Genomic DNA, 27,661 nt, shown 5'->3' on the forward strand with positions numbered 1-27,661 from the left:
GGGGGGGTGGTTTTACATACAACCTGATCATCCTAAGGAAACTATGTTGATTTTGTAGAAACTGTTGAGCTTGTTCAGTTTAACCAGTTTGGGTGCACTTCACCACAATACATGATGCAAAGAACTGTTTTCACTGAAAGCTAGTGTAACCTGCCATCCCAAATTTGATGCTGAATTTCTGTTACCTGGGAAACTCATTGTATAACTTTTATCTTTTTTAGTTACCTTTCAGTTAAAATAAAATTATAAAGGGCGCTATTTTAATGTTTAAGTAGCATATCTCCACTTTCTGCATTTATATTTATTAATTAAAGAATTAATTTATTCCTACTTAAATTTATTGCAATAGATTTCACAACCAAAATTGAATAACAGAAGGAAATGGAGGGGTTAGATGCAGTCCAGTGAGAATAAAAATTTGATCCGTTGCCCTATCTCATTCCTCTGTTGAAATATGGTCTAGCCACAGCTAGAACATCATTTAAAAGAATGGAAATTTTGCCTGCCTTTTTAAGAGCTATGTGTTGCTAGAAACTCATGCTCTAGAAGTACAAAGCAGCCCAACCTTGCCTTATTTCAACTTGAAGAATACAGTAGAATATTGTGATGTTTTTAATCAGCAAAAGCAACACACAAAGGTTTGTGTACCCAGTGCTTGCCTTGTGCCTGCTGGATAACATTCCCCCAGCCCTCGGAGGGCCAGCACCAGTCAGCACAGGTGCTGTTTTGACAACTTGGACACCTCTGCAAATGAGGCTGCTTCCCAGCTCCCGGGCAGCACGGCTACTGCGCTTCCCCATATGCCTGGTATTAGTTCTGATGAGACAAATGGCCATCCTCGTGTGCAGAACAACAGTTCCCAGCAGCCTCGCCTCCCCAGGCAGGTATGTCACTCACCCTGGAGCGGGGTGCTTTGGGGCAGCAGCGGTAGGGGCTGTACCGTCCTTCCAGGAATTATCTTAGGGTGCTGGAGAAGGTGATGGAATGGCATTTGGAAACACAGTTTCCATAGATACTGATCTCCTGTGGCAATAATTCCAGGAGTGATGCTTGAGTGCGCTGGGCAGGAGGAGAGCACTGGCAGGTACCCGTGGAAGTGCTGGTGCAGTTGCACAGGCAGGTGTAAGGGTGTGCAGAGTAACCAGCTCGGCTCTCCCTGGCTCTGAGCCAGCCCCAAGCCCCCCATCATGGGGTGTCCCCTGCCCAGGACCTGCCCCAGGGTGAGAAGGGCAGATTGATCTGGCAAATGGGTGTGAGTGCTGTGGGGAAGAGGCTCTGAGCTGTCAGGGGTTATTGCGTGCGTGGGGAGGACCGGCAGTAACAACTGGGTTTCAGTGCTCTGGCACTGTGGTTGCAAACACTTTTTCTTTTTTCCCCACTGTTTGCAATGAGACTTTTTAATAATGGCAAACTCCTTAATATCAAGACCAGTTTTGAATCTAGACCTCTACCATAAAATGCTTTGTTTTAGTGACTGTGATATTTTGGTTTGGTACTTGCCCTACCTATTTTGGTGACTAAATAAAAAAATGATCCAGCTTTGAGGGTGTGCAGGGCAGGCTTTTTTCTGACATGTGGCTGTAGAGCTAGCAGTGTAGGAGACCCGTGCAGGATGGAGTTGTATTTTAAATCTTTCTTTTGCATGCTAATTTTTTCCTTCTCAGGATCTCAGGCCTCCGTAACGGCCTTTGAGGCCATGGTGACCTCAGCTGCTGCACTAGCCAAAGGCTCCAGCAACTGGGAAGGCTTTTTTTATACCCATCAAAGCACTGCAGGGCTTTTGGTAAAATTAAGCTATATTAAATGAGTCCTGACAGACTTGGACAGTCCTCTTCCTTCCCGTGATCTCTTTGTTGCTTTCTTGTGTTTCCCACAATTGCCCTAGCCCTCATCTCTCTGTGAATGTTGAATTTCAGAGCATGGTGTCCCTGTCGATCCAGCCGTCGGGCTGTACCCTGCATGTGTTCATGGCCTGTGGATGGTGCTGAGTTCAGCACTGGCTGCCCATGGCACGGGGGGCTGCAGTCAGCCCCAGCTGCCCCCGTCTGCGTGCGAGGGGCTAGCCTTAGCAGGAGCAGGGAAGTCATAGGCCTTTTCTGTGTGGGCCCTGCCGACGAGGAGTGCCTGCTGAGCTTGGGTAGGAAAGGGAGAAGATACAGATTGGTTAAAGCGTTATCTGGAAGCCGTAGGAAGAGTGATTAGTCTAGATTGTTGTCTTGATTGGATTTTGGCTCTGTTATTAATATGACCTTTGGTACAAAAATGACGTGAGAAGAGGAAGATTTGGAGGACAGCAAAACACAAGGAAAAGCTCAGAAGGTTTGGTTTTGCCTAGTTAACCTTCCCATTAACAAATAGGCACTTGGGCATGTCTGCCTAGTTAAAAATTAACATCAGATGCATTCTAGCAGGCTTCAACTCTGGCACAAAAACAGGAGCCAGCTGAAAAGGTTTATAATTGGGCCAAATATCTGCATGTCACCAGGGTTTATGGGAAGTTTGGATCTATTGGGAAGTGTGAGCTTTGCCACCTAGGTTGTTTTGTTTCCTAAGACCTGTACATCTCAAGAGAAAACAGAAATTTTGTATCAGTAATCTACGTATTTCCCTTAAATGGTGTAAGGGGTACAGTGATCAGCCCTGGTATCTCTTCTCTTTAAGCTCAGGAAAGCAAATGAGATCTGTCTCTCCAAGGGGCTGCTGGTGCCAGGAGCGCTCAGCGAGCATCGCACCGCTCTCGCTCCCTCACCTGCCACTGTGTTCTGGGGACTACCACAGCCGAGGGGCTTTTAAATAAAAGTCTTGTGCCAGCCTGCTGAGCTGTATTGATAGAAGCCTTGTAGGGGTAGTCAAGTCCAGGGAAGGTACTGGCGGCATCTCTTACTGTCCTTCATTTGTCACAGAAGCTGATGGGAAATCATTCAATTAAAAGGAGTGCAGCAGAATACACAAAATCTCAATATGAGTTTAGGAGAATGAGGGCAGCACATGAAAGGCATGCCAAAGCCCAGCTTTATGAAATGATTTGGTTTTTTTTTCATTTGCACTGATTTCCTAGGTGAAATTAGGTGACTGTCTGGCTAGCATAATGATGATAAGGCTGGGAAACCATACATACTCAAATGACATACGTATAGTTTTAATAAAGGATGAGGGTGACTTGAGGGAGTGCATTAAATTGAGTAATAATTTATTATTTAGAGACCTCTACCCATTTACTCATTTTTTCTGGGAGAATTGGCTCTTCCTCCAAGGTGTAGGCCACTTCTAGAGCAGGGGGGAGAAGGCAGAGGCTGGTGCCTCTGCCACAGTAGCTAGCTGGCAAAGCCAACTTCAGCGACTGCCTGCAGCCGAGTGCCCTGGCTACCTATCCTGTTGTTGAGCTGCTCAATAAACATGCTGGGAGAGGGAGAGGGGGAGAGTTGACAGGGCCTCGCATGTCCTATAGGAATGCACTGCAATTATTTCCAATCACAATTAACCTGATTAGAATAATGGACAGGAAGTGTCCCTCTGTAGCTAATGCAGTTTGGCATCAGCTGACTGAAATCCTTTGATAATTTCTGCACAGATGGCTGAGCTGAAAGCAGCACTTTTTTAATTATTATTTTCATGGTCTCTTGGTAGGCCAAAACCTCGACACCAACAACAGACCTCCCCATTAAGGCGGACGGCGCCAACGTCAACATCACAGCTGCCATTTATGACGAGATCCAACAGGAGATGAAAAGGGCCAAGGTATCTCAAGCTCTGTTTGCCAAAGTGGCTGCCAATAAAAGTCAGGTGAGTGGTAGAGGGGATTTCGTTGTTACGGGGCTTTTTGGGGTTTTGTTTTTAAAGCAAACTCTGGGGTTGAAACTAGACCCATCTCCTCCTCCCACCAATAAAAATACATCTGTTCCTACAATAATAATAATAACAATCTTCATCTCTGGGGAACCTGTCGTGTTTTTGGCTTTTGCCTGCTTAAGTGGTTGCCTTTTCCCTTTTAAAATAGGCTGAGGAAAGGATCAGCTCACAGCCAAGCTTTTTCTCCCTTTTTGTACAAACACCCATGTCTTTTCTCCCTTGTAGTATATAACTTACACCTCTGCTAGTGGGGCAAGGACCTTTCAAAATGATGGTATCCTCCTCATTTGGCAGGTAAAGAAATTGTTTTCTTAAGTGATTAACTGAGGGAAGGCAATGGGAAACCGCATATTAGGCAGGTGTTTCCTTTTTTTTTTGCATGTTGTATGTGCTGCTTACCGTATTGCCATGTGAATAATTCACTTCAGATCCAATCATTTTTACAAAAAGGCATGAGAGGGCACCGCAGTGTGTTCTCCTGGATTAATTTCCACCTTGGGCGTAAAAAATACATGTGGGCAAGCCTAGGTTGGGGTGAAATTCTTCAAGAGAATCCATTAATTTAAAAATTTCATCCAACTCTTTAAAAAAATATAATGCACCAGAAGGGATTTTGTGTAAAGGAGGACAGACAGAATTTTTTGTAGGAAGAGCACCAAGTGGATTGGAGACCATGGGAAGGAATTGCTTACTCAGTGAAAAGGGCTGCTTCTGATCCTGGATTAAATGACTCAGTTGTGGTAGGAGAGGGTATCAGTATGCACACAAAAACGCACAAATGAGTCTGTGACATAGAGAGAGGGGGATAGAAGTATCTAGATGCACGCACTCTGCAAAGTACATACTTTCTTTTCCTCTGTGCAGGGAGACAACATTGTAGTCATTAAAGTAGATGTAAAATAGGAGGTTGAAAGACATACAAACGAAGCATCAAAGGCTATCAAAGCACATACAAGAGCGTTGTCCTTGTTACAGGTATTTGTACCCTGACACATGGAGGTCTGATTCATTTTTCTTTTCTCATTTAATCATTCATTTTCTTTGTGTTTTACTTTCTCTTGTCAGGGTACAAGGGTGACAGTCCTCAACCCCTCTACCCCCCAACAAAATCCCAGGCATAGTATGAAATACATAAAAGGAAAATACCATGGAACCCTCTTAAACTGTTAAATGCATAAAAATCTCATGTACCACATGGCAAAATATAATGAGAACTGGAGCTGTTAAACGAATAAAGCTGTTAAAAGCATAATGCCACTTGGCACAACTACTGTGCATTTAACGGTTTTCCACTGTGTAATAAATGACATATGTGGTAAACGTGCAGTAAATATAAAAACTGCACAATTGATTTTGCAAACGTGCCCCTTATTCTTTACTCCATGCAGATATCAAAGTTCCACCCAGAATCCGGACTGGACAGCTTTTAATAAGGAGCATTTAACACAGACTGAATGCCAGCCTCTCTGAGGTTTGGCTTAAAATTGCCTGCAAGCTTCCTGTCATTATACCCAGAGGCTTCTTGAAATAGAGAGGGACTGAACCACCCAACAATAATTTGGGTGGCTCATCAGCTTTGGTCTGTGCCAGCTTGAGTGCACTTCTCTGGCAGCATTGCACACCGGCACCAAACCAAAAATAAGCTTCGTAGTCTTTCACATGGAAAAAGAACAGGGCAGATTTTGAAAGACAGATGCAAAAGGTTAAGAACAGGATCCACAAATGTTATTTAAAGCAAAGTTACTGCACATAAAGGTTTTGTTTCTTCAGCAGCAGCACATAAAGAAATGTTTCTGAGGCTGATGTTTCTTTTGTTTCACAGCCCTGCCAAAGCAATACTGGCTCCCTGGGATGACCCAGCATTCGCCATGCTGAGATGTCATAGCGCTCTGCTGGAGCATGAAAATGGTTTATGGGGAAACTGGAAGGCAGGGACAGAGAAGCTGTAGCCAAGAACCATAGCGGTATGGGGCCTCCCTCTGCCCCAAAGTCCACCTGCGTGCCTGCCTCCCAGCCTGACTTGGTGTGCCTGTGATGTCCCACCGCTGGCTGGGGTGTCCTGGCCAGGAGGAGTGCCAAAAGCAAGGATACAATTGCTTGTGTAGTGGAGAGCCACTGGCATGGTGGGATGATTGGCGTGTCACCTTATGTCTAGCTTGTCTGAAAACTAGCGATGGGGCTTTCCCAGTGCTTTGTGCAGGCCAGTTGTGCCAGTCACAGGCATTTCTGGTGAAGATGCTGCCGATTTCAGCAGCTGAGTTACATGGTGGGAAGTGCTCATTGAAAACTGCCAATGGCTGCAGAAGAGAGAGATTGAAAGAAGGGAAAAAAGAGCTAGTCTGAGGGTTTGCTTGGACTCTCCGCCAAGGTTCGTTCACTTGCTGTTCTCCACAGGCCTGGCTTGTGTTGCATTGGTTTCCTCTATTATTCCCTCACCCCAGACTACTGAGAGGCTTCCAGTTTGCTAACAAGGCATGTGTTATGTTGGGCACTGCTGTTCTGTCAACAGCAATCCATGGTGCTGTGAGATCTTCACAGTTTTAGCAGCCAGTGAATCTCTGACAGGGCTGTTTTGACATTTTATACACAGGGCTGTATGTCATGTACCCAAGAGAGCATCCAGAGCCAATGGAGGCCTCATTTTGTCTCCTGTCTTCGTACAGGAAGAGTGGTACCCACTGAGAGCAGTTATTGCAAGCAGCATCATCTACTGGTGGAGTTAATTGACCTCTAATTTAACAAGTAGCCATCTTTATTCTTAAGTCATGGCAGTGTCACAACTGAAGGGAAGGGCAGCTGCTAGAAACAAAGGTTACAAATCACAAAGCTCACAAGTCGACATAAATGCAAGGAGCAGGGCCTCATGGAGGTGCCAAGGTAGTATGGTGAGACTTCTTTAAGGGAATCCGTCTTCATAAAGATCTTAAGCCATTTTTAAGGCATTGAGTTATTCATCACTTATTTACCTTAATTCCTTGCAGCTTATAGCTAGACATTTTTAGTCTTGTTTGTGGAGTGCTGTGCAACCCTTTGTATTTTTGAAGGCAGCAGGAGCTGAGGGGCTTGGTGCCCTCCAAACACAACCTCCAAAACTGTCATCCTATTTTAGTTGCCAGCTGTTAGTGATGTACTCACTGGACAGCATGCTTCTCTAGAGGTGCCACCTGCTAGTGCCCTTTGTCCTTTAAATGGCTAAACCTGGGACCTGTATTACCATGTTGGGAGTGTTTCTGAGTGTGGCCGGAACATCAGGATTTGGTTTCCCATCTGTGCTTCAGGCTTTCCTGGTTATTTTTGATTCACAAGGAGATGGGTTTCCAATGTACCAGTTCAGAGAGGTTCAGGTGACCTGTGTGTCTCCACAGCTGTGCAGTGGGACATGGAGAGGCTTTGACCTTGGGTTGCTTTACGTTTGGACTGTTGGTCTTGAAAACTGGCTTCTACATCCGGTTCTGCAACTGCTCTACAGTACGACTTCAGAAAAAACATTTCCCCTGTGAACATGTGCCAGCACTTCTGTAATACTGTGCAGCAGCATCACCCCTCTGACCTCTGCTAGTGAGAGTCCTAGCAGAGGCTGTGCTGTGCTCAGCAGACCTTTTTTTCTTAGTCTGTGTGAAATGAGTTTAAGAATATAGTTCTGTTCATAATAAACAGTCACTATCAAAATAAATAGTGAGCATAGCTGGCTGGAGCCCTTGTTGACGGTCTGAGTCAACAACAAAAGCTTGTATGAGGAGGAGGGCAAAGCTTGTATGAATGCGGAGACCGGACTTCCCACAGTTCTCCCAGGGCAAGAGACTCTCCTGCATCAGGCAGGGGCAGTGTGGGGAAGCAGGGGCATGAGCTGCTGGGGATCTGCCCCAGACAGGGCAAATGGAAGGGTTTGACCTTCACCAGTCCCGTGAAAACAAAAAATAAGCCCTTGAAACTGAAATTCTTCCTCAAGGGACTGGAATTTGTTCCAGTTGCACCACAGTAAAGCAAGAGAGTCCCCATGGAGCAACATTTGAAAAAACGTTAAGCTGGCAAAGCTCAGTCTCTGTTCATATCTTTGCCCGATTTAAAAATTAAAAAAAACACCAAAAAATGAACTTGACCATGTGAGGTGGAGTCTGGGGGCAGAGAAGCCCTTCAGTTGAGGCCCTTCAGGTTAAAAGAAATCCAGGGCTATGGATGGAAATCACTATGACAGTTCCTCACCTTTCCTCTGACTTTTCCTTTTCACCTTGAGATCCCTGCCTCATTGCCAGGATTGTCTGGGAGCATGTTGTCTGGCCAAGGGGGGTGTTAGCCCCACAGTAGGAGCCCACACTAGATGGGTCTCAGCACCATAACCACCTGCCCATGCCTGAGAAGAAAATAGAGGTACTGTGACAGGGCTGAGCAGCACCACTGGGGCAGGATTAGATCTAGAAACCCCTTACTTTGTCCTTCCCTCTCTTTCCTTCCCAACTTATATTCCCTTGTATTCATTTGATATGATAGGATGCCTTCTCTTGCCCTTTTAGCTTATTATAGGTATTTTCTGTGCCATTAAACTAATTAGCTTCCAGTGATGATGAACAACAGCTAGAAAAAACAGCTGGTGGTGAAGATGCATAGCATATATAGTGTGTGCATATAGGGCACTTCTTACTGCTGTGGCATCTCGATGCTTTTATGATGTTGTGAATCTCTACAGCTGAGGCATATCTGCGGTGCTGATATTTTGATGTTGTTACGTGTGGAGGAAATACAGAAAAACATTTCTCTCCTTGACTGAACTTAAATTTCTTTGAACTACCTTTAGATATTAGCTACTTTTTACAGACTTCTGTATGCAGTCACAGTGTGACCCTCGTCCAGGACAGCATCTGCAGCACTATGTTAGCCTCTCAGCAGCTGAGTGAGGCAGGGACATTTGTGGAGCTGGGGCTTTGCTCAGGAAGTCCTTGGCAGAGCTGGGAGCTGATGGCAGGCTGCTTGCCCTAACCACAAGCCCACACTTCCTCTCCAGGGTGGGGAGAAGCTAGTTTCAATTTGGCACACTGGAAATATCCTCAGCTCACAGCATCCCTCCCTCTGAGGCCAAGAGCTGTAAGCAGACTTAGTATTCCCATGCATCTAAGATACATCAGGCCTCATGTACCTCATTATTTTTTGGTCTTGTTTCATGTTTTATAAGGCTAGTGAGAAACTGGCCCTCATGAAACTGCTTTGCATTTTGCCTTAAATTTTGAGGGGAGGAAAAGTAGCAAGCATTCAAAAAATCCAGGCTATTGAGTGATTAACCTTGAACTGTATCAAAATGCTCCAAGTAAAGCTTCTCAGGTTCAGTCCCCCTCCCCCGGCCCTCATCAAGAATTCATTGAAGCCATGACAGAACTCTCCATTACAGTTAGTCTTTTATCCATTTCAGCTTTCTTGATTAGGTTATCTTGAATCATTAGGGGGTTTATTTATTTTAATAGACACTTATTGGATTCATGGAAAGAGAGTTTGGCGACTAAGGAACAAGAGCTGAATATTATCTGGCTCATTTCGCACTGCAGATAGTCCCAAACTGAACGAAGGGAAGAGAGGCTGAAGAAGTTTGTCCAGAGGACTCCTGTGATCCTGTGTACAAAGGGAGATTTCTGCGGAAGGCAGCGTTTCTTTCCTAATCTTTCAAGACCTGCATCAATCATTGCTGCCTTTTTTTTTTTCCTTTTGTCACATATGTTGACATTTTCTGCACTGATGATGTGGGTGAGAAAATGGCCTTTTGCATTTATTTTTGAGATTTATTCCTGAATCACTTGTACTAAAATCTCTTCATTTGCCTACTCATGCTTTCACTGGAGACCCTAGAAAATGTCAGCACCAAAAACTAGCTGTATTATTATTATTAGTTTCAGTGTAACTACAGGGAGGCACAAGGTCAGTTTAATTGCAGTTTTAACCAGGCTCGAAGTGCTTGATGGTCCAGCCTGAGCAGACAAGCTGTCTGTGACTTAGTCACCAGGGACACCCAGCTGCCACCTCTGTGGTGGCTTTCAATAGAGGTGCTGCTCCAAGTATAAGCACTGGCCTATAGCCGTAGCAGAACTGGGCCTGAACTCTTCCCACGTGCCTGCTGCTGACTGTCCTTTCATCAGAAATGTGGTCCTTGACTGACTGCACGTCAGCCTATCTGCAGGAAGCAGTTTGGGGGGTCGGGATATTTGTGCATACCTTTGTTGAGCGCTGGAAAACCTGATTGTATTGCAGTCTGCTACCTCTGGCTGCCGGAGCAGCCTCCCCTGCTCCAGGGTAAGTCTAGCAAAAGTGAAAGGGTTGAGCTGCTAAAAAGGGCTCAGGGATAAGTGACAGAGAATACGGCTCCCGATTGCTGCACCAGCTAACTGTCCCTCAAGGGGCTTTGAGTGTGCCAAGGCTAATGCTTTGGTGTAGCGAGCACGCTGTTTCTTTAACAGCATAAAAGCACAATGGGAATGGCTGGCTTCCTGCAGATTTTTGTTGTTGTTTGCTTAGCTATGTGGAAATGTATTTGATTAGAAGACAGAGAGAGAGGTTAAAAATAGGACATTAATATGATATTATTTGTTTTATCAAATAAAATGCTTAGAAAATGTTTATCTTGTCTCATGAGAACAACAAAAATAGAGGCCAGCACTTCTCTGCAGCTCTCTTTAATGAGCTAAATTGGGCTGCATTCTCGATGCCTCTAGAAGTTTTGGGGTGAAATGAAGGAAGTTCTGAGTAGAATTCCTTGTAACCACAAGCACTGGGTGTGCCTGACTATAGAGCCAAAAGCATCCTTTAATTGTGCTGTTTTTCCTCCTCTTATTTTTAATGGAAGACATTCCCATTTAAGAACCTTAGAAGCTGACATTAAGGGCTGGATTCTGCCACCCTGGTGCCTATCAAACTCTCCTGGTAACTGTGGTAGTCAAGGGGGCTGTTGGTGCAGTGGAGCAAGACTTGCGATGCGCAGAGGAGGCAGGATCAGGCACACAGCGTATCACGGATCTGGGGAAGGATGTGCTATTTGTTAGCTTTTCAGAATATGCTCACCGAAGTTGGATTTACTTGTAATGCAATGAGCTCGCATGTTGTGGATGAGTGGGGGAAAAGGCAGTGAGATAACATCTCCTTCTTCATTTTTCCTTCTTCGTGCCAATAAATGTAGCTATAGAGGAAAATTCGCTGTGAATGGCTGTATCTCCAAGAATTTCTGTATGTTAGCATTTCTTAAATGAGATAATTCTCATGGAAATCTCTGTGTAACATACACAGACCCAAAGAAATAAATAAAAGAAAATAAAAAAAATTGCAACCAAAAAACCCCAAGTTTTTTTGGTTGCAATTTTTTTAAGAGAAAAAGGAGATTTGTGTATTAATAATTCATGAGTTCTCATTGAACATGCACGAAGAAACGGTGCTATTCAATAGAGAATACTGTCATCTGTCACTGTTTTATTTGACATTTACACTTTTTTTTTTTTTTTTGCCTGGTACTGCAAAACTTTCTTGGATGGTGTGCTAAGATTATTTAAATAAATAATTTAAAAATCTAATGCAGACTTTTCGTCTGTGCATGGGGAAGACAGTTACTTGCAATCATAAGGAATGTGTGAGTAAGCTGCAGCGCCGTGTTTTCTCACGTATTAGCTGAAGCTATCACCTAATAAGCAGCCCCACAGATAGTTAGATAGGGTCTCAAATGGATGGGTGAGAGAATGAATGCTTGAATAAATAAAGGGAAGGATAGGAAAAGAGCAATGAAAGGACAGATTTGATGCAGATAAGTGTACACATGCACACAGTGGGTGCACGTGTGTACGTGTGGGGGTGAGCGAATGATGGCTGTTGTGAAGAAAGCTGCCACAAATACATTGCCGTTGCCGGTGCAAAAATAAATATTTATAACTGGCATTGGGGGAGATCGAGTCCCGCACAACGTGAGAGAAGACAGGGCATTTAGCACAATGACAATTCAGAGTTAGGCTCACCTTGCAATTTCTTGCTAATATTAGGCTCATGAAAATCTTTCTGCTCTGTAGGTTAGTTATTATTTATAAAAATCACAGAACCAGCTGATACATTCATAAGCTAATTATTGTAGCAGCTGGGTACACATGGTGCAATATGTCTGAGGCTGTGAAGTATCACAGATTTCTTGGGGCCTGCTGTGGTGGGGGTGTGCTGTTGAAGGCTAGATCCCTTAATCTGATCAGCCAAGCAAATACTTTGTGGGGAAACTGGATTAATATCTCTCTAAATACCACGGATGTGCTTCACCTTCAGAACCAGGCTCCTTTAAACGTGCCATTAGCTTATCTCCTTTGGGGAATGGAGAAGTTCTCAGGTGTCCTCAGGATGGCGGGGTCTTTGCCTGGTGCCTCCCTTTGCCAGAAATTAATTTGGTTTGCTCATGTCTGCACACATGGTCACACTGCAGTCTAATCTTTTCCCTAATAGCTCCAAGGTCAGGACCTCGCATGTTGCCAGGCAAATTGAGCGCTATCCTTCTTAAAGACTAATGGCAGCAAGTGCCTAGTCCATAATGAGGCCTGTAGTGTTGCTCTAAGTGATTGTAATGAGCGCTGATTATAACGGGACAGATAAATCAAAATGCAGCAGTCACCGTCAGGCTAGCTGGTCCAACTTTGGGAAGGGGAGGTGGTCCTGCCAAGCTGTCCCCAGGCTCCACTGGAGCCGAGCACCACGCAGCACCTCGCAGCCCTTGGGAGAGCCCCGGGAGCCGTCCCTGCATGGGGCTTCGGCTCCACCAGGTGCAGGGTTTTGTGTGCATTCGCTGTTAAGAGCTCGGTCTTCATGCTGCAGCATCCCTTGGGAGGTGTTAAACATACCTGCTTGAAAAATTTGAAGGAGTTCAGTTGGAGACTTAGTCAGATCACTGAAAGCAGGAAGAAATGGGAGCTTATTTTTTCCACAGATGGTTTATTTTCTGTTTCAAAAATTATTTTCTTTGTGTGGAGGAACCCCTGAGAAAACACTGGAGCTGGGAGATTTTCTTCCTGTCTTTTCTTTAAAAGAGAAAAAGTTTTTGGTGGATTTCTGAGCAGAGGAAAGGGAAGGAGAAGTGAGGGCAAGGGATATGGTCAAACCACATTAGAAAACGGACATCACCTGAATGAGAGATTACCCAAATAGCAGTCAAAATACTTTGAAAATATAATACAGATTTTTTTTTTTTTTCCCCTAAGTAAATTATTAGATCTCTTGTTTTCATCCTTGCCCCCCCACCCCCCACCCCTGCCAACCCTCCTAGTTTATTGCAAGAAAAGATCAGGTCTGCACAAATGTGGCCTCTCACTTGTAAAAACAAGGCAGTGTTGTGTTACAGATTAGTTTATAAATCCCTGGTGGCTTCACAGTTCAGTGCCTACAGCTGCTGCAGATGGGCCTGGGTTTTTGTCTCTTCGCTATGCTGCAGCCGGCAGTTGAAGGAGAAAATGGAATGATCAGGTTATTAACATGTAGGCCGCGAGGAAGAGGCTGCACAATGAGAACAGCTGGTGTTGCTGTCTTGGCTGATGCAGCGGAGATAATCAAATCTTGCCTTTTTTGGGGGGGTGAAGGCAGAAGACACAGTGGAGAGTAAGACAAACAACAGCTTATGATATTATATTCGGGGTTTAGAGTGCACGGTAGAAGTTGTCAATGGCTTACAAGTTGTTACACAAAAAAGCAATGCCGAAAAGCCCTCACGTGGGTCGGTAATGAACCTGGCTTTCCGGCTTGCTTTGGTCGCTGTTCGGAAAAACACAGTTTTGGCTACTTCTCATACCAAACGCTTTTAACATTGATCAGTCTATCTTTTAGGTATTTTAAGGTGCTTGTCAAAACGGTGTCAGAATGCTGAGTTGTAGCTCAAAAATGATGGGTTATAAAGCTACTAGGTAAAATATTTTGACAGGAGTCAGTAAGGCGCGTTGACAGCATCCTCGGCATTATCTTCGCGAATGCTGTCATTTGCATGGTGTCTCCTGCCCCTCCCAAGCGCGGCTGGCTGCTGGCAAGCAGGAGGGACCTGACTGTGTCCTCCCGGCCAGGGCAGGTGCCACCATCCCTGGTGAACCTGCTGGGACACCATGTCACCACCACACGAGGGGCTGTCCTCACCTTAACAGCTCTTGCCGTTGTGCTCTCTGGTTGGCTTTGTGTTTTAGAGTGGTTTCCCCTTCCTGAAGCACTGGTGCTTTCCCCTCCAGGGGTCTGAGCTCTCAGCCCCTATGGAGAGGTCCTGCAGGATTTCATACAGTGGTAACGTTTTGAAGGCATTTCAAACTGACCTTAAAACAAAGCAGGAATAAAATCTACTAATATTATGATCTGTAGTTTGGTTTAGAATTACCTCCACCTAGTATCTTGATCTCTCTAGTAACTTCTGCAGGATCCTGTTTGCTGTTTTCCTGCTAAATACTAGAGGATTCCCTCTCTGTGATGTTGCATTTTCTAAGTGGCTATTTGATTATTTAAAGCTGTCAAATTTTAGTGGGTTCAGAGCTGGAGGAGTCAATGCAACATAGTGACAGCAGATCACAGGTCTTTACTTCATACTATCTTCTTCTGAAGGTGTTAAATAGCAGTTGAATTTCTGGTCCTACAGCTGCAGCCCTTAGCATGAGGGTTGTTAGTAAGTCTCAGGGATTACATCTCCTTTTCACTTGCTTGGATGAAGAAATAAAGGGACTCTGAAACAAAATGGAGATGCACCTTTTTTTCAACTCTGGTTTTCTATAGGAAAAATATTCCTATCTGGGCATTTTAAACACAGCATGATTATTACAGGGGGCAAGATGCTGTGCTTCCTAGTTCCTGTTAAACACTGCTGGTTGTATCTGTTTCTCCAACTTGAGGGAAATATAATACATCAAGGATTTGTTGAGACCAAAGGGCAGCTGAGGGCAGGGGGTGTTCTGTGTGAGATGAGACCAGCAAAACTTGCAGCACAGAGCTTTAGGTCGAGGAGACCTTCCACTCACATCTGGTACCTCGGTGCTCCGTGAATTAACTGTGCTGACCCTACTGTTGCAGGGCTGGCTGTGTGAGCTGCTTCGCTGGAAAGAAAACCCAAGTCCAGAAAACCGCACCCTTTGGGAGAACCTCTGCACCATTCGCCGCTTCCTGAACCTTCCCCAGCATGAGAGGGACGTGATCTACGAGGAGGAGTCCAGACATCACCACAGTGAGCGTATGCAGCACGTTGTCCAGCTCACTCCTGAGCCGGTGCAGGTCAGAGTGCTAATTTCCTTCTCAGGGTGTCTGCGGGGGAGCATAGCTGTTAGAGGTAGAGAGAAGCAATTAGTTGCAGCTTCCTTCTGCTCTGCAGGTTGAGACACACCAGTTTTCATCTGTCTGCAGGGCCACATGCAAGGCACAGCTCTCAGATTGAGAGCTCACTGGGTATATGTTGCAGCATGTGTGTGAGTGTGTGCAGGTTTGTGTTGGTGGTTGAAGAGAAGGGATCTGACAACCCATGCCACTGGTAACAGCAAGGTCAGTAGTAGTGATATTATGGAGCTCCTTTGGAGTCAGTAGTTGTGTTGTGGCTGAAACACAATTTAGCTGTCTAAAGCTGCTGACATTTAGAGGAGTCTTAAGTGTGCTCCTCAGCAACAGTAAGAAGTGTGTAGTTATTTAGGAAGCAGAACAGGAGTGGGGACTTGCTCACTCACTCCTACTTACAGAACCTGAGCACCCCACTCTCAAACGGTGGCCAAGGGGCAACCATACATATTCTATTGTTCAAAGGAGCCAGATAACATTCTGGGAGAAGTAGGAGGGTAGGAGAGGAGGTTTGTCCATGCATGGGTAACGCAGGGGTTTTCAAGAGTGTAACATGGAGAAGTGTTTTTTTATATGTTCACTGAAACTTTAAAGTACTTCTAAAATTACAATGGTGAGTATTTCGCAGGAAACAAGCCTTCATTTCACAGCTTCCTCAGGATTGTTTTGCTCCTCTCTACCACCTTTGTGACTTATGAATTTTTGGTTTGTGCACCTTTGTTCTGTCCTCGTCTCAGGTCTTAATAGAATGAGAAATAAATAGATAAAAATATGCGTAGGGAAAATGAAGTGAAAATACTGCAAGATTTTTCAACTTTGCAGTTCCAGCTTCAGTTAGAAGTGAAAATCAGCTTTATGTTTATTCCTAATAACTAGTGATATATGTCACAAAACCAAACATCTGCTGATGGTCAAGAGAGGCTTGGGAGATGTTTTTTCAATTTAAAAAGCTGAGGTGACACCTTCCACAGCAGATGATCTTTTTGGGTTGACACTGGTGCTTGGTGCCATTCACCTGATGCCATTGTGTGACCACTCTGAGAGTCGTTCATACTGTGTTTCTCTCTGATAATCTCACAGTTTCTCCTCCCACCTTTGCTCTCCCTGTTGTTGTTTGATGATGGCTTACACTGCTTTGCTGCTCTTGCTGTGAACCTTGGCATTCAGCCTCTATTCTTTGTCACTACTCTTGTTCGGCTGCTGCTAGCACTGCTGCCAACTATCTAGTCACCTTTTTCCAAAGGTGGGAGGTTTTTCTGTCTCGTAGTCCTGCCCCTTCTGAAACACGTTGGTCTCACCCAGATTAATTATTGCCTAGTTCAGTCTCCTTTGCGTTTTCTGCTACCAACTTCCTCCTTGCTTTCCATTTGCTCTTTACGTGGAAGAAAAAATGTGGTTTGTGGGGTTTGGATTCTCAGAGCTATAAAGTAGGTGAAGTGCTCTCAGTAATTAACATAGCAAGTTTTGTCTTCTATGTTCCCAGAAGTTTGTAGGATCTTGGAGAAGAAGCTACGAAAGGGTAAAGGGCCAAGCTAACATGCGGAAAGATTACTAGACCTGTGTAGATTTGAACATATTAACCCAGTCCTGGTGCCCACAGCCAGTAGGAATATCCTCTAAGGGACAGTTTGAAGAAGTTTCCCTGAGCTCTTGTGGGTGACCTTGATGGTCAGCCTACTTTCCAGAGCCTTCTGTACATGACTTTTCTGCATTGTGCAGGCTGGCTTTTCTTGAGTGACACATTACACTGCATTGGAATGTGATGCATTTGTATTTGTCAGCAAGTTACAAAGCCATGGATTAATTATTTATTACAGTCAAAATATGAAAAATGAAGAAAAATAAATTGAACCAGCTGGCAACTACAGACAGCAAAACTCTAGAGACCATGGTATACGGTTGATACAGTAGGCTTGTGTTTTGTGGGTGCTACATTTTAAAACTATGTTTGCCCATCCAAAAACCCCAGTAGGTTTCTGAGTGGCACGCAACCAGTGCAAGAGACAGGAGGCTTGCTGTCCACCTGCTCCCTACTGTCAAAAGATACGCTGCACCAAGCAATTTTTGTGTAGTTTTTGGTCTCTGGGACTTGAATTGTTTCAAGCAGCAATGTTTGTTTTATGGCTTTGCTGCAAGAGTCACTATTAGGTAATTAGCCATGAAGAATCAATGACAACAGCCAAAGATGTAAAGCTGAGGTCCTCACACTTGCAGTCATTGGAGATTTTGTGACACTTTGCATAAGGGTAGGGGTCTTGGGCCCCACTCCTGGCCGAATTCCAGGTCAAGTAATTACATTCTGCCTATCTGAAATTCCCTCCATAGTGTCAAGTGGGAAAGCGACTCTCATTTCCTTCTCAAAGCAGTGGCGGGTGCAGAATGTCTGCCGCGGTGCCTGGCTGCATTTTAGCAGGGGGTGGAAACATCCAAGAGCTGCAGACACCGACCTGTTTTGCTTTGCAGGCTTTGCTAGTGAAAAGTACACTCCTAAGTCGAGCCCTTACCTGCAGCCTTGATGTCAAGAGGAGAGTCCTTTGAAGAAGATACAAGTAGCAGTGCTGTGATTCACAGCAGGTGCAGTAGGGTAATACCAAAGCAGGCAGGAGCCTCTTAGTTCTGCCTTCTCTCTCTGCCCACCCCGTCTTTCTCTCCGCTCTGATGGATTTGATGTGTGTAACTTGTGTCTCATGCTTGACTCTCCTGCTCCTCCAGCTGTGAGACTGGGAGAGCCTGAGAACAGGCTGCCCCATGCTGCTGCCAGAGCTCCTAGCCACCATGATCGAGCCCCCTCTGGGTTGGGGATGCTCCTCCATCAGACTGAAGGACTTGGAAGAAACTCCTGACTATCATCATAAGAGGCACAACCAGGCAAAAGATAACTGATACATAACATTCAGCCTTTTCCCTAGTATGGCTTCTTGGAAATGGCAGATTTCATTGCGTAGTTCACTTGCTGATGACAGGGTGGGGCACACCTTCAGTGAGGGAATCAGCCCAAGGCTGGGTTGGTTTCTCTCCTCTAACGGCAAGGTGAGCACAGTGAGGTGGTTGTTGTAGTGCTGTAGGAGATCGGCTGGGCACAATTTGGCTTTTGATGTTTAAGGGATTGTTGTTTCTTTTGTGGCAGGTTCTTGCCCTCTTTTTGGTATTACTAGCCTGTACTTCACTGTTTAGTTTTAGGTTCAGGGCTTTAAAAAGCAACATTGTCTTTTTTTCTCTCTTCCATTAGTTTTCCTGTCAGCCATATAGTAATCCATTTAATCGAGTATTTTCCTGTTTCTGAAATAAAAAATGTCTATCATGGAAGCTCAGTGCACTAGAAATTCCTCCCTGCACACTTGATTTATTTGTTATTGTGCTGAGGAGTCATAAAATGTGAGTCCTGCGGAGCTCTGTGGCATGACTGTATTGTCCAGCAGCATTGAGTGTGACAATATGGACGTGCCAGAGTGTGAATTTTCCTTTACATGCTGGTTGCAGAGCATCCACGCTACACCTACATGTTGCTGTGCTTGCAGGCTGAGCTCACCACAGCTGTTCGCTTGGTTTTTAGGGAAATTCAGGTGTACACTAAGTGACTCTCTCTGCCTCCCGTTCCGTGCCATGTGATGTAGTCAGGCAGTGCTGCTGTGGGACTAAGGAAAAGACCTGTGAGTTTGTTGCTAACTGAATACCACAAGGACATCACCTCCAATTTACAGAATGCCTGAGCCACAGGTTGCTGGAGGCTGGGAGGGTGTGCTGGAAAGTATTATTATATTTTTGCCCTGTTCTTGTCCTCTTCCACCACCATCAGACGTGGGATCCTGGCTGGACCTTTGGCCTGGCCTGGCCTGGCTCTTATGTAGATCTGTCGGACAAACCGCATGCAAAGTAGTCACTCTGTAGCAAGCAGTCCTCATGCTTCTGTGTTTCCTTCCTGCTCTGCAGAGGTGGCACCCTCTCTAACTTCCCATCCCTCACTAAATCCCAGTGCTCCCAGGCTTTTCCCTGGCATCGGACCTTTCTGGAGTGTTAATGGCGAGGAGTCCCTACAGCCGCTTCCCATTGCCAGCCAGGGATTAGGTGTTTGTTACAGACGTGCTGGGACACAGTAAATCTAATTTCTCTCCCTTCTCCCACTATTCATCTGCTGTGTCCAAGGTGACTACTCCAGAGAATAACCATCTTGCCTGGCACTTTAATATAGTGCTAATTCATTGTTAATTGCTGGGGCAGAGAAACCTGACTCAGTTGGGAAAATGATGAATCAAGCTGTTGTCTCTGGAGTGTTGGGGTGGCTAAGCTGCTTCTCTGGAGTAATGAGCCACCACTGCAGCAAAGTACCTGCTATTCAGAGAGCAGGGAAACCTTGCCTTTCATTTTCTACATAAGCTGACAGATAGATCTGCTGAAGCTAGGAGGTACATATTGATTTAAGAGCAGTCAAATGTTGACTTTAAAGAAACAGGAACGGTTTTCACATGCTTTCTGATACACTGTTACTTTTGTCACCTTTTTAAAATGACGTCTGTCTGCCCTTTTTTTCTCAGAAGCTTTGATTTAGACAAATCTGGCAATTTATAATAGTTCAGATCATAAATCATGGAGGAACATTAGTAAATAAAAGAAGGCATAGCAGAAAGCTGTAGGAAAGCTCTTTTGTATTGTGTGTTCACTGCAAACATTGTGGTCTCTCTTTAAATATGCGGAAAATAACATACCACAGAAGTAAATGAAATACTAATTTTGTCATTTTGTGAGGGATAGAAAGGAAAAATATTTTAGAAATGACAATGAAATACAAAAGAGCAGAACATGGAGCCCTCGTAAAAATGGGTCAAGGCAAGTGGCGATGGCAATCCAATGAAACTAATTTCATATTCTCTTTCTAGAAGTAATAAAGAGGGGAATGAACACCACAGTAATGCTTCCTAATGAAATATCTGATTCTAAACAATAACTTGGAGTTCATGGGTCACACAATGCATAGCAAGCAGATGAAAAAACAGTGAGACTTAAAATTTCTTTTCTTAAAAAATAATATTAATTAATAATACTTAGGCAATCATAGATGATGAGTGAAGCAAAACTGTTTTATTCCATAGGGGAACATGGTGTGCTTAATGATCTATAGGATGATGTTCACAGTGAGTTTTTACCGTGTTTGTGTGGGATACAGCAGGGGATTTCACATACTGGAAATCAGGACTGAGTTGTCTGAGAGACTTGGACAAAAACAACTTTCTCCAGAAAAAAGCAACCCACACCTGCTTTCTCTTTGAATCTGGTCCTTACGGGATGTGATGTCTGCTCAGACAGGTGTGGTCAAGACTGGTGAGACAGCTTGTACTCAACAAGTTCACATGGACTTTTAAGATACATTTGCATCACAGGTTTGTTCATTCCACTCTGAAAGCTCAGAGCTTTGGTTTGGGTGGGTTGCAGCTGGAGTATTTATTTTGCCTTTGATTTAGAACTACAGGGGGAAATGCATGTCAGAATGAGATCTGTGAATTTTGTGAGTGGAGAGTATCTGTCCTCAGTTGTTGCATTATCTGGAGTTCCATTCTCTCTCCCTTATAAAAATTGACAATAACAGTCAATTTCAGTTTCTCCTTTCAGTCTAAACCATTCAAAAACAACTGAAAAAAAAATCTCAAACTATGTAACTCCTATTTCTGTGCAGTGTTAAAGCTGAAGGCAATACATATTGCAAGTGCCACTTACTCTGCATTTATCTCTGTCGTGTGTGCCTGCTTTTGGGTGGGGCTAAGAGACTCTCTTCGAAGAAAGCAATACATGGAAAACTCTGAGAAGGCTTCCACCTCTGAACTGCTTTCTCCTACTGCTGCAGTACTCGTGCCCTGCAGCCAGACACACTGCATTTTGGAACAAAAGCTGTGGCAGTGTGCTCTGGTTGTCCATGCTTTTGGTGCACACCATTTTCCTGACAAGCCAGAGTAGCTCAGGAGTCTTGCATGAGGTTTGACAAAGGCAGCAGGAGCACATATCAGACAACAAAGCCCTTACATCTGACTCTGAGATGTCTGATAGAACTTCTTGTGATTGATAGTTATCACAATTGCAGTGGAAAGCCACTGAGCTTTGACTGCTGTAGCCAAACCTGCCTACTGTGCCTTCTCAGCTGTTTCTGTTTAGTGTGGATATCTAATGTGGCTGAAAAGTACTGCTGATTTTTATTAACTTTAAGCCTGCGATTCCCCGTGAAATGATAGTGGGGACTGTACGTGCAATTAAAGCAAAACTGCTTCTGTTCTGAAATTAGTTTAGGTTTAGTACTATTGCATTTAACCCTAGAAATGGGAGATCAAGTAAAATGGAATAGTTTGAGTTTTTTTTCTGAGATGGCAAATTTAGTCTTGTCAAAGTAGTACATCCTTTCCATATTCGGCCACCTCAGTGCTACCTGCTCCCAGGCAGCTTTCATTTGGTCCAGGATCAACCAAGCACAGGGCAGGAATGAGGTGGGACTCTTAAGTGAGGCAGCCCTGAGAGCACGGCTGGTGTTTGTCTTCACCAGCTTCTTGCAGTGAAGATGACTGTGAGGGTGCTCACAGCCCGGTGGAGGTAAAGGCAGTCCCTGGGGCTGAGGACACGTGCACTGTCACGCAGGATGTGCTGCCCCGTTTGAGGCAGAGGCAGTTCTGCCCAGACAGCGGCTTGTGTGAGGCTGCCCCAGAGGAGCTCTGCTCAGGCTGCCCTGGCTCCCGCCGGGGATGCTCCAGGCAGAAACTTCACTTAAAATCTGAATGTGCAGATTTAGCACTGTGGAGACTTGGCAGTAATCAGCAGGGTGGTGGTTTGCACTGATGTTGCTCTGACAGGTCATCTTTTTAGCAAATGACATCACTGTAGCTCTGGCCCCTGGTGTCTCACCCTTTTGCCTTTCGCCCACAATTTGATTAGATTTAGCTCTCATTTCTTCCAGTCCTGTCCCTCTCAAAAATGCTAAGCTGCCAGCCTTGGAAGCAGTCATAGTAGGTTGAGGATGAGCAAACACCTGGAGCAAGATGACTAAATAAAGTCATTTAAATTCACATAACCTTTGAAGCTTGCTGGCTGGCAGCGGGCAAATCTTGAAGGCTGAAAAGCCACTAGATGAGCCTTTGTTCCATTTATGTTTGAAAATTTTTGCAGTTAAAAATATTGCTCTTTTTATTTTCATTTTAATGCTCTCTAAATACTCCCTGCCCTTCATACTTGTACATAAATGATAATATCAGTCTTTAGAGATGCGTAAATGTTAATAGGCTACTGGCCATATGCAACATTTTATTCTTGGGCTCCTTATAGAAAGCTTAGGATAAAGTTAGAGCCCTGGATCATTGCAGCTGGCCTTTCTGTGCAGACAGGCAATCGTAAAAATTACATGGGGAGGGAAGCAAGATTGTGTTGTGCTACCTGAGCATATTGCACTGTGTGTGCCCCAAAGGTCTCTGAGAAGGAGCGAGCTGCTCTTCTTCCTGTGTTGCACAGCTTCCCCCAAGGAAATTGTGCAGCTTCTGGGCAGTGCTGGGAGTTAGGCTGTGACAAAGCAGGACATAGATGCTCAATCTCCTTACCCCAGGCCAGTCTTTTCAGAAATTCATTGGTGTGAACTTTTTTTTTTTCTTCCTTCCCCCCCCGAATGGTTGGAAATACCCAGATACTGTAATGTGTGCAGGGATAGGGTTTTTTCAGAGTTAGTATGCTGTGTATGTCGTTCCATGTTTGTATGAACTTTTACAGGAATTGCAGATTGAAATGGGAAATGTTTTTGTGTGTATGCACTATTCTCACACTTCGAGTATCCAGAAGTACAGTAGCACATATTTTTTCTCACAGTCATCTATGCTTACAGTGTTTCAAAGAATATTCCAAAATATCTTGGCACAGACAAAGCGAAGCTGTTTGCAAGATCCCTAGCTGTGGAACAACAAAGGCTACATTCTCAACACACATCACACATGACTTTTATTAAAGGCTTAAACAAAAATCAGATAATGTATTTAGAAAATTGAACTTCACCATTTATGATGCTTCTCACATTGTGAAAGGAAGCAGGTTGTGCCTCCTTTCCAATGTCTTCTCTCCCAGTTCTGCTCACTTCTTCATGTTTCAAAATCTTATACTGAAGTACAAATAAATAGATTTTAAAACCAGTAATTTGGGACTAACTAACATCCCAGTACCCAACTTTGTGTTCAGAAACCAAGGAATACAAGCGTGTATAAGGTGCCTCTGGTACAGCATTCTGAAGTTTAAAACATCTAAAATCATTATTAGCCTCTTACCATTATGTGTGGCAGAAAGGATGTGGTAAATCACAGAATGTATCCTGGGTATCACAGACACAGCCATCTCATTAACTTTGTGTCAAAAAGCATTCCTCGGTTTCCAATTTGGACTAAATTTAGTTTTATGCTATTTGTACCATCATAGTCCAAAATAATGTTGACACCCCTGGATTTTCTAGTTGCTTTTTCTCAAATTTATGGTTTGCATCTTTACATTATTCTCTTATTAAACCATGCTCATTTGATGTGCTGCACTTGAAACCAAGGCATGTGGGCAGGGAGAATTGTCCCCTTCCTTCCTGTCACAAGTCCCATCATGTCAGCATCGAGGAAGGCGAGCACGTTCTGCAAAATCGCTTAAAGCAGACCTATAGTTGTTGGGGCTTTTATGAGAGTTGTGTGGCTAAGTCTCTTGGCTAGGTCTGGAGAACCTTAGTCCTCTCAATCTTGCTTGCAAAACGTTTGTCAACCTAGATTTACTTCTGGGGATTTTGGTAATTTTTAGGTTTGAAACATGCAGGATATCACAGAAGTCCCTTGTGCTACCGCAGGATACAATGAGGAGTTGTATCCTGCCCACGAGGAGTAAGAGCTGGCTCCTTTTTCTGTGCGGTAGCAACTGCAAATCCATCCACTTGTAGCAGAAGGAAAGAGATGCACTAAAATTCCAGGACTCAACAAGCCCCATAAAAAGATCTGTCTGGACAGCACTTCACTAGTTAAGTGCTAAGTTATTATTATTATTTATTATTTATTTCCTCTTCTATTTTTCCTCTTACAGAACAAGCAGGAAATATCTTTGTTCTTTCATTTTAGAAGGGAAATAAATGTATTCCCTGCAGCATTTGAAATTTTAATAATCCATAATAAATAAAATCATATCTAATAACATAACTGCTTTCAATTGGCAACACGATCTCCTAGATGCATTGCAATGGCAGAAACATAAATAGTTGCAGCCTCTGAAAGCCTACTTCCTATTTGCTAAATATACTTGGCTTGCTTTAAATTCCTTTGTGTGCAGTCATTAATACAATCCTCTTTGACAGCATTTAATTAAAGTGCTTTTCTCTATTAAATTCATTAAAACTTTTTTTTTTTATACAACTGTTTCCCAGACACTGAATGTTAAGGACCTGTAGGCCTCTCTTTAAATAACTTCTCTCTCCTTGTTGTAAATTGTTAATTAAATTTAACTTAGACTGTTTAAAGATGGCTTGGAAAGGAAAGCCAGATTTCAGGATATGGTCTCAATCATGTCTGATTTTTTTTAACACAATTTTTTCCATGTAGTTATAGACTGCGTGTTACATTGTTTATGAATGTTGCTGTACTTTCAGCTGGAACCAAGCAAAGAAATATCCTAAAAAGCTCATTTCCATCTCATTTAAAAAAATTCTGTCTTTCTAGTGCAGTTTCTTAGCCTACGAGTATTTACAGGGGGGAGTAAGGAGGGAGGAGCTGTTTAGTATTAATAGATTATTGACAGTTTAATGTCTTGGCACCTAGACAGCCCATAAGGTATAATAAACAGGAAGCTGTCTGATGTGAGCGCAGTCAATAGCGTAGTCAATCAGAGCCTTTCAGTTAATTGCTGGTTGACCTCAGAGATTTCCTTTAAGTGAAACTGTCCTTCGCTCAGATCTCATCTGGGTTTCAGGGTTTAATTTGAGAATGCCCTTTCCATATGGTAGCTCGTGCATACGTTCCTGGTCGGATTTTTGCTTTGCTGCCATTCACAGCATTGCAAGAGCCAGGGTCTGCGCAGACAGGCGCGGCGTGTGTGCCGCCCCTCCGAGGGCTGCGAGCGAGGCTGGGGTAACGCCGCGGAGCCGGCCTGCCAGCGGGCACCGGCACCACAGTTAGAGCAGGCAGGGTTGTGAACTGGCGTCAGGGGTATTTTCAAAGCTGCTGAGCTGTTTCCCAGAGTGCTTTGGATAGAGTTAGGCACAACTTTAGTGCCTGGGCAAGCACCATGGCATTAACAAGACCTGACCCGGCCTCTGCCGATGAGATGTGCTGCAGCCCAAGGTGGCTGCCCTGGCAGAGGGGTCGGCACCGCTGCCTTCATCCTGCCCGCCAGCACAGATTCCCCTGCATAATTGCAAACCGAGGCTCGTTTGTATTTGCTTTCCCTAATTTCTATACTTAACCATTCTAATTTTTTCAGACTGCATATCTTGATGAAATCTAGATAAGCTACAAAGGCCAGCAGGCAGGAAACCACACGGGCAGTCCCTGACCCTGACTAACTGGAAACCATCTGCTTATTTGGGGAGGGAACCTCCATGGAAATCTCTTCTAGCTAGTCTGATGCATTTGGGTTTTTCTTCCGTTCCCTCCAACTGTTGACTTTGAGCGTGTGTGTTTTCCTTAAGGGAGATCTGGGAGGGCCAGCTGTGGCTGCCCTCGTTTGCAGCTAACAGGGCTGGATTTCCTGGTGGCACTGAGTACTGCCCTGGGAAGGAAATGCCTCTGTACAAGAGCAAGTTTAATTTACATTTCATTCAGTCAGGAGACATTTTTGGTCTCTAGCTCTTGCAGTGATAGTGTCTTTTAGCCACTTACCATGCATTCAGACTGTGGTTTGCTGAAAGGAGTATTATTACTTTTAATCTCTAATTTTTCCCTGGTTTTGATTCATTTCTGTGGTTGCCTTTGTCCTTCTGCATCAAACAAACTGCTTATGTGTTTTTAATGGCCTGATTAGCACTAGGGAAGAATTGCTGATTTGGAGTAATGTTATTCCTGATGTTCCTTTGTTTAAATGAGATCAGGAATAAGAATGCCGCGTTGCTCTGTTTGGGATCTACTAAAGTCTGTCTGGAGCCCTGACTGAAGCAGGTTGTAAATTTTTGGGGGTTGTGCATATTGTGAAAGGTAAGGGGGAATAGTTTTGAGATGATGCCTCCTTTCTGGGAAGATTCAAGGAGAAGAGAGACTTGGAGTCATTCTTTTTGGAGAGAATAGAGCAAAACCATGGCAAGATGGAACAGAACCAGGGAAGAAATCCCAAGGTATGTGTGTGCCCCTGGGGCCGTGAGCTGCAAACCACACGCTGCACTCCCAGGTGTCTCTGGCCAGAATGTATTCACAAGTATTTTCTGGTTTTATCAGACTTACTGGCCAAGCTCCTAATCAGTATTACATAGACTAAAGGACTCCCACATGCAATAAAAATCATAAGCTTTATTGGATTCTGAGATAGAAAAGATTCACATCCAGCTCCTTTTATAAACTGTATTACATTTCATTCTTTCAGAGCTCCCATCAGTACAACCCTTTGTAAACCCTTTGTGATGGTGAAGGAGGTAGGTGGGTAGATAGATGGCTATGAGCTTCTGTTCCTTGGGTGGTACAGCCCAGAGCTATGGAAGTGCTTGAGCTGAGTTTAAGGGGTTGCTGACATTTCTGAAATACTGAAAGAAAAAAGTATGTTGGTGCTTTTTAAATTATTATTTTCCATTTAAATTAAAAAAAAAAAGTTTGCAGCAGTTTAGAGCAACAGAATGCTTCAAAGGAAAATAGGAAGAATTTGAAGAGCAAAACTTGTTCTGAGTAAAAGCAACCAGAATATGCTGTTTCATGAAAAATGCCTAAACAACTGCTTATACTTTGTCAGAATATCCACCCCCACCACCCCAGGCAGACAGCTTGGCAAAGTAGACTTCATTTAGGCAATACTTTGATGTCACTCAGTTGACATTTTTGACCAAAAGAAAGATTTTTGACTGGAAAATGCCACACAATTCTCATCTCAATGAAGCAAAGAATGGTATTTTGCATTTCTAACTAAAGCTTGGGTCTCCTTGCGCACAGACCTACACTGGCTGCAGGTTTGTGTAAAGTGTGAGCTCACCCCTGCGACGATGTGTGTGCAGCCAGCCGCGGGCTGAGCCGTCCGCTGAGCTCCCCACAGCAGGCAGCGGCAAAGCCAGGGCTGGATCCTAGGGCCATAGCAGTGTCATCCTCTGCTTTGTCCTAATCCTGCCTTGCTGGCCATAAACGAAATCATTATATTAATAATGAACAAACCACCTTCTTTTTCCCCCCCAACTGCATATTTTCTAGTACTATGAATATAAACTGCAGGTGCTGTTTACTTTCTGTAAAGCCTTCTTCCAGTGTCCGGAATCTGTAAAATAGGTACAGGTCAGAGTGTTGAGACAGAGAGAGCCATAACACCAGCTTACCTTCCTCAGTCTTCCAGATGTGCCCACCTTTTCCAGAGTGTAATCAGGAAGACAAAGGAT

General features: G+C 44.1%; 1 protein-coding gene across 1 annotated transcript in view; it reads left to right on the forward strand.

Annotated features, from left to right (window-relative positions):
• Positions 1-3,627: 3,627 nt before the first annotated feature.
• LOC104524747 (DNA-binding protein SATB2) overlaps positions 3,628-27,661 on the forward strand; it is a gene marked incomplete at its 5' end in the record, with an annotated part of 34,437 nt that continues 10,403 nt past the window's right edge. The window contains 2 exons of the mRNA XM_010167716.1: positions 3,628-3,783; positions 14,878-15,075. Of these exons, the coding sequence (XP_010166018.1) occupies positions 3,628-3,783; positions 14,878-15,075 (354 nt within the window). The remainder of the gene's footprint in view (positions 3,784-14,877; positions 15,076-27,661) is intronic.

This window comes from Antrostomus carolinensis, unplaced genomic scaffold (genome assembly GCF_000700745.2).
Source record: "Antrostomus carolinensis isolate BGI_N321 unplaced genomic scaffold, ASM70074v2 scaffold24335, whole genome shotgun sequence".
Taxonomy (NCBI): domain Eukaryota; kingdom Metazoa; phylum Chordata; class Aves; order Caprimulgiformes; family Caprimulgidae; genus Antrostomus; species Antrostomus carolinensis.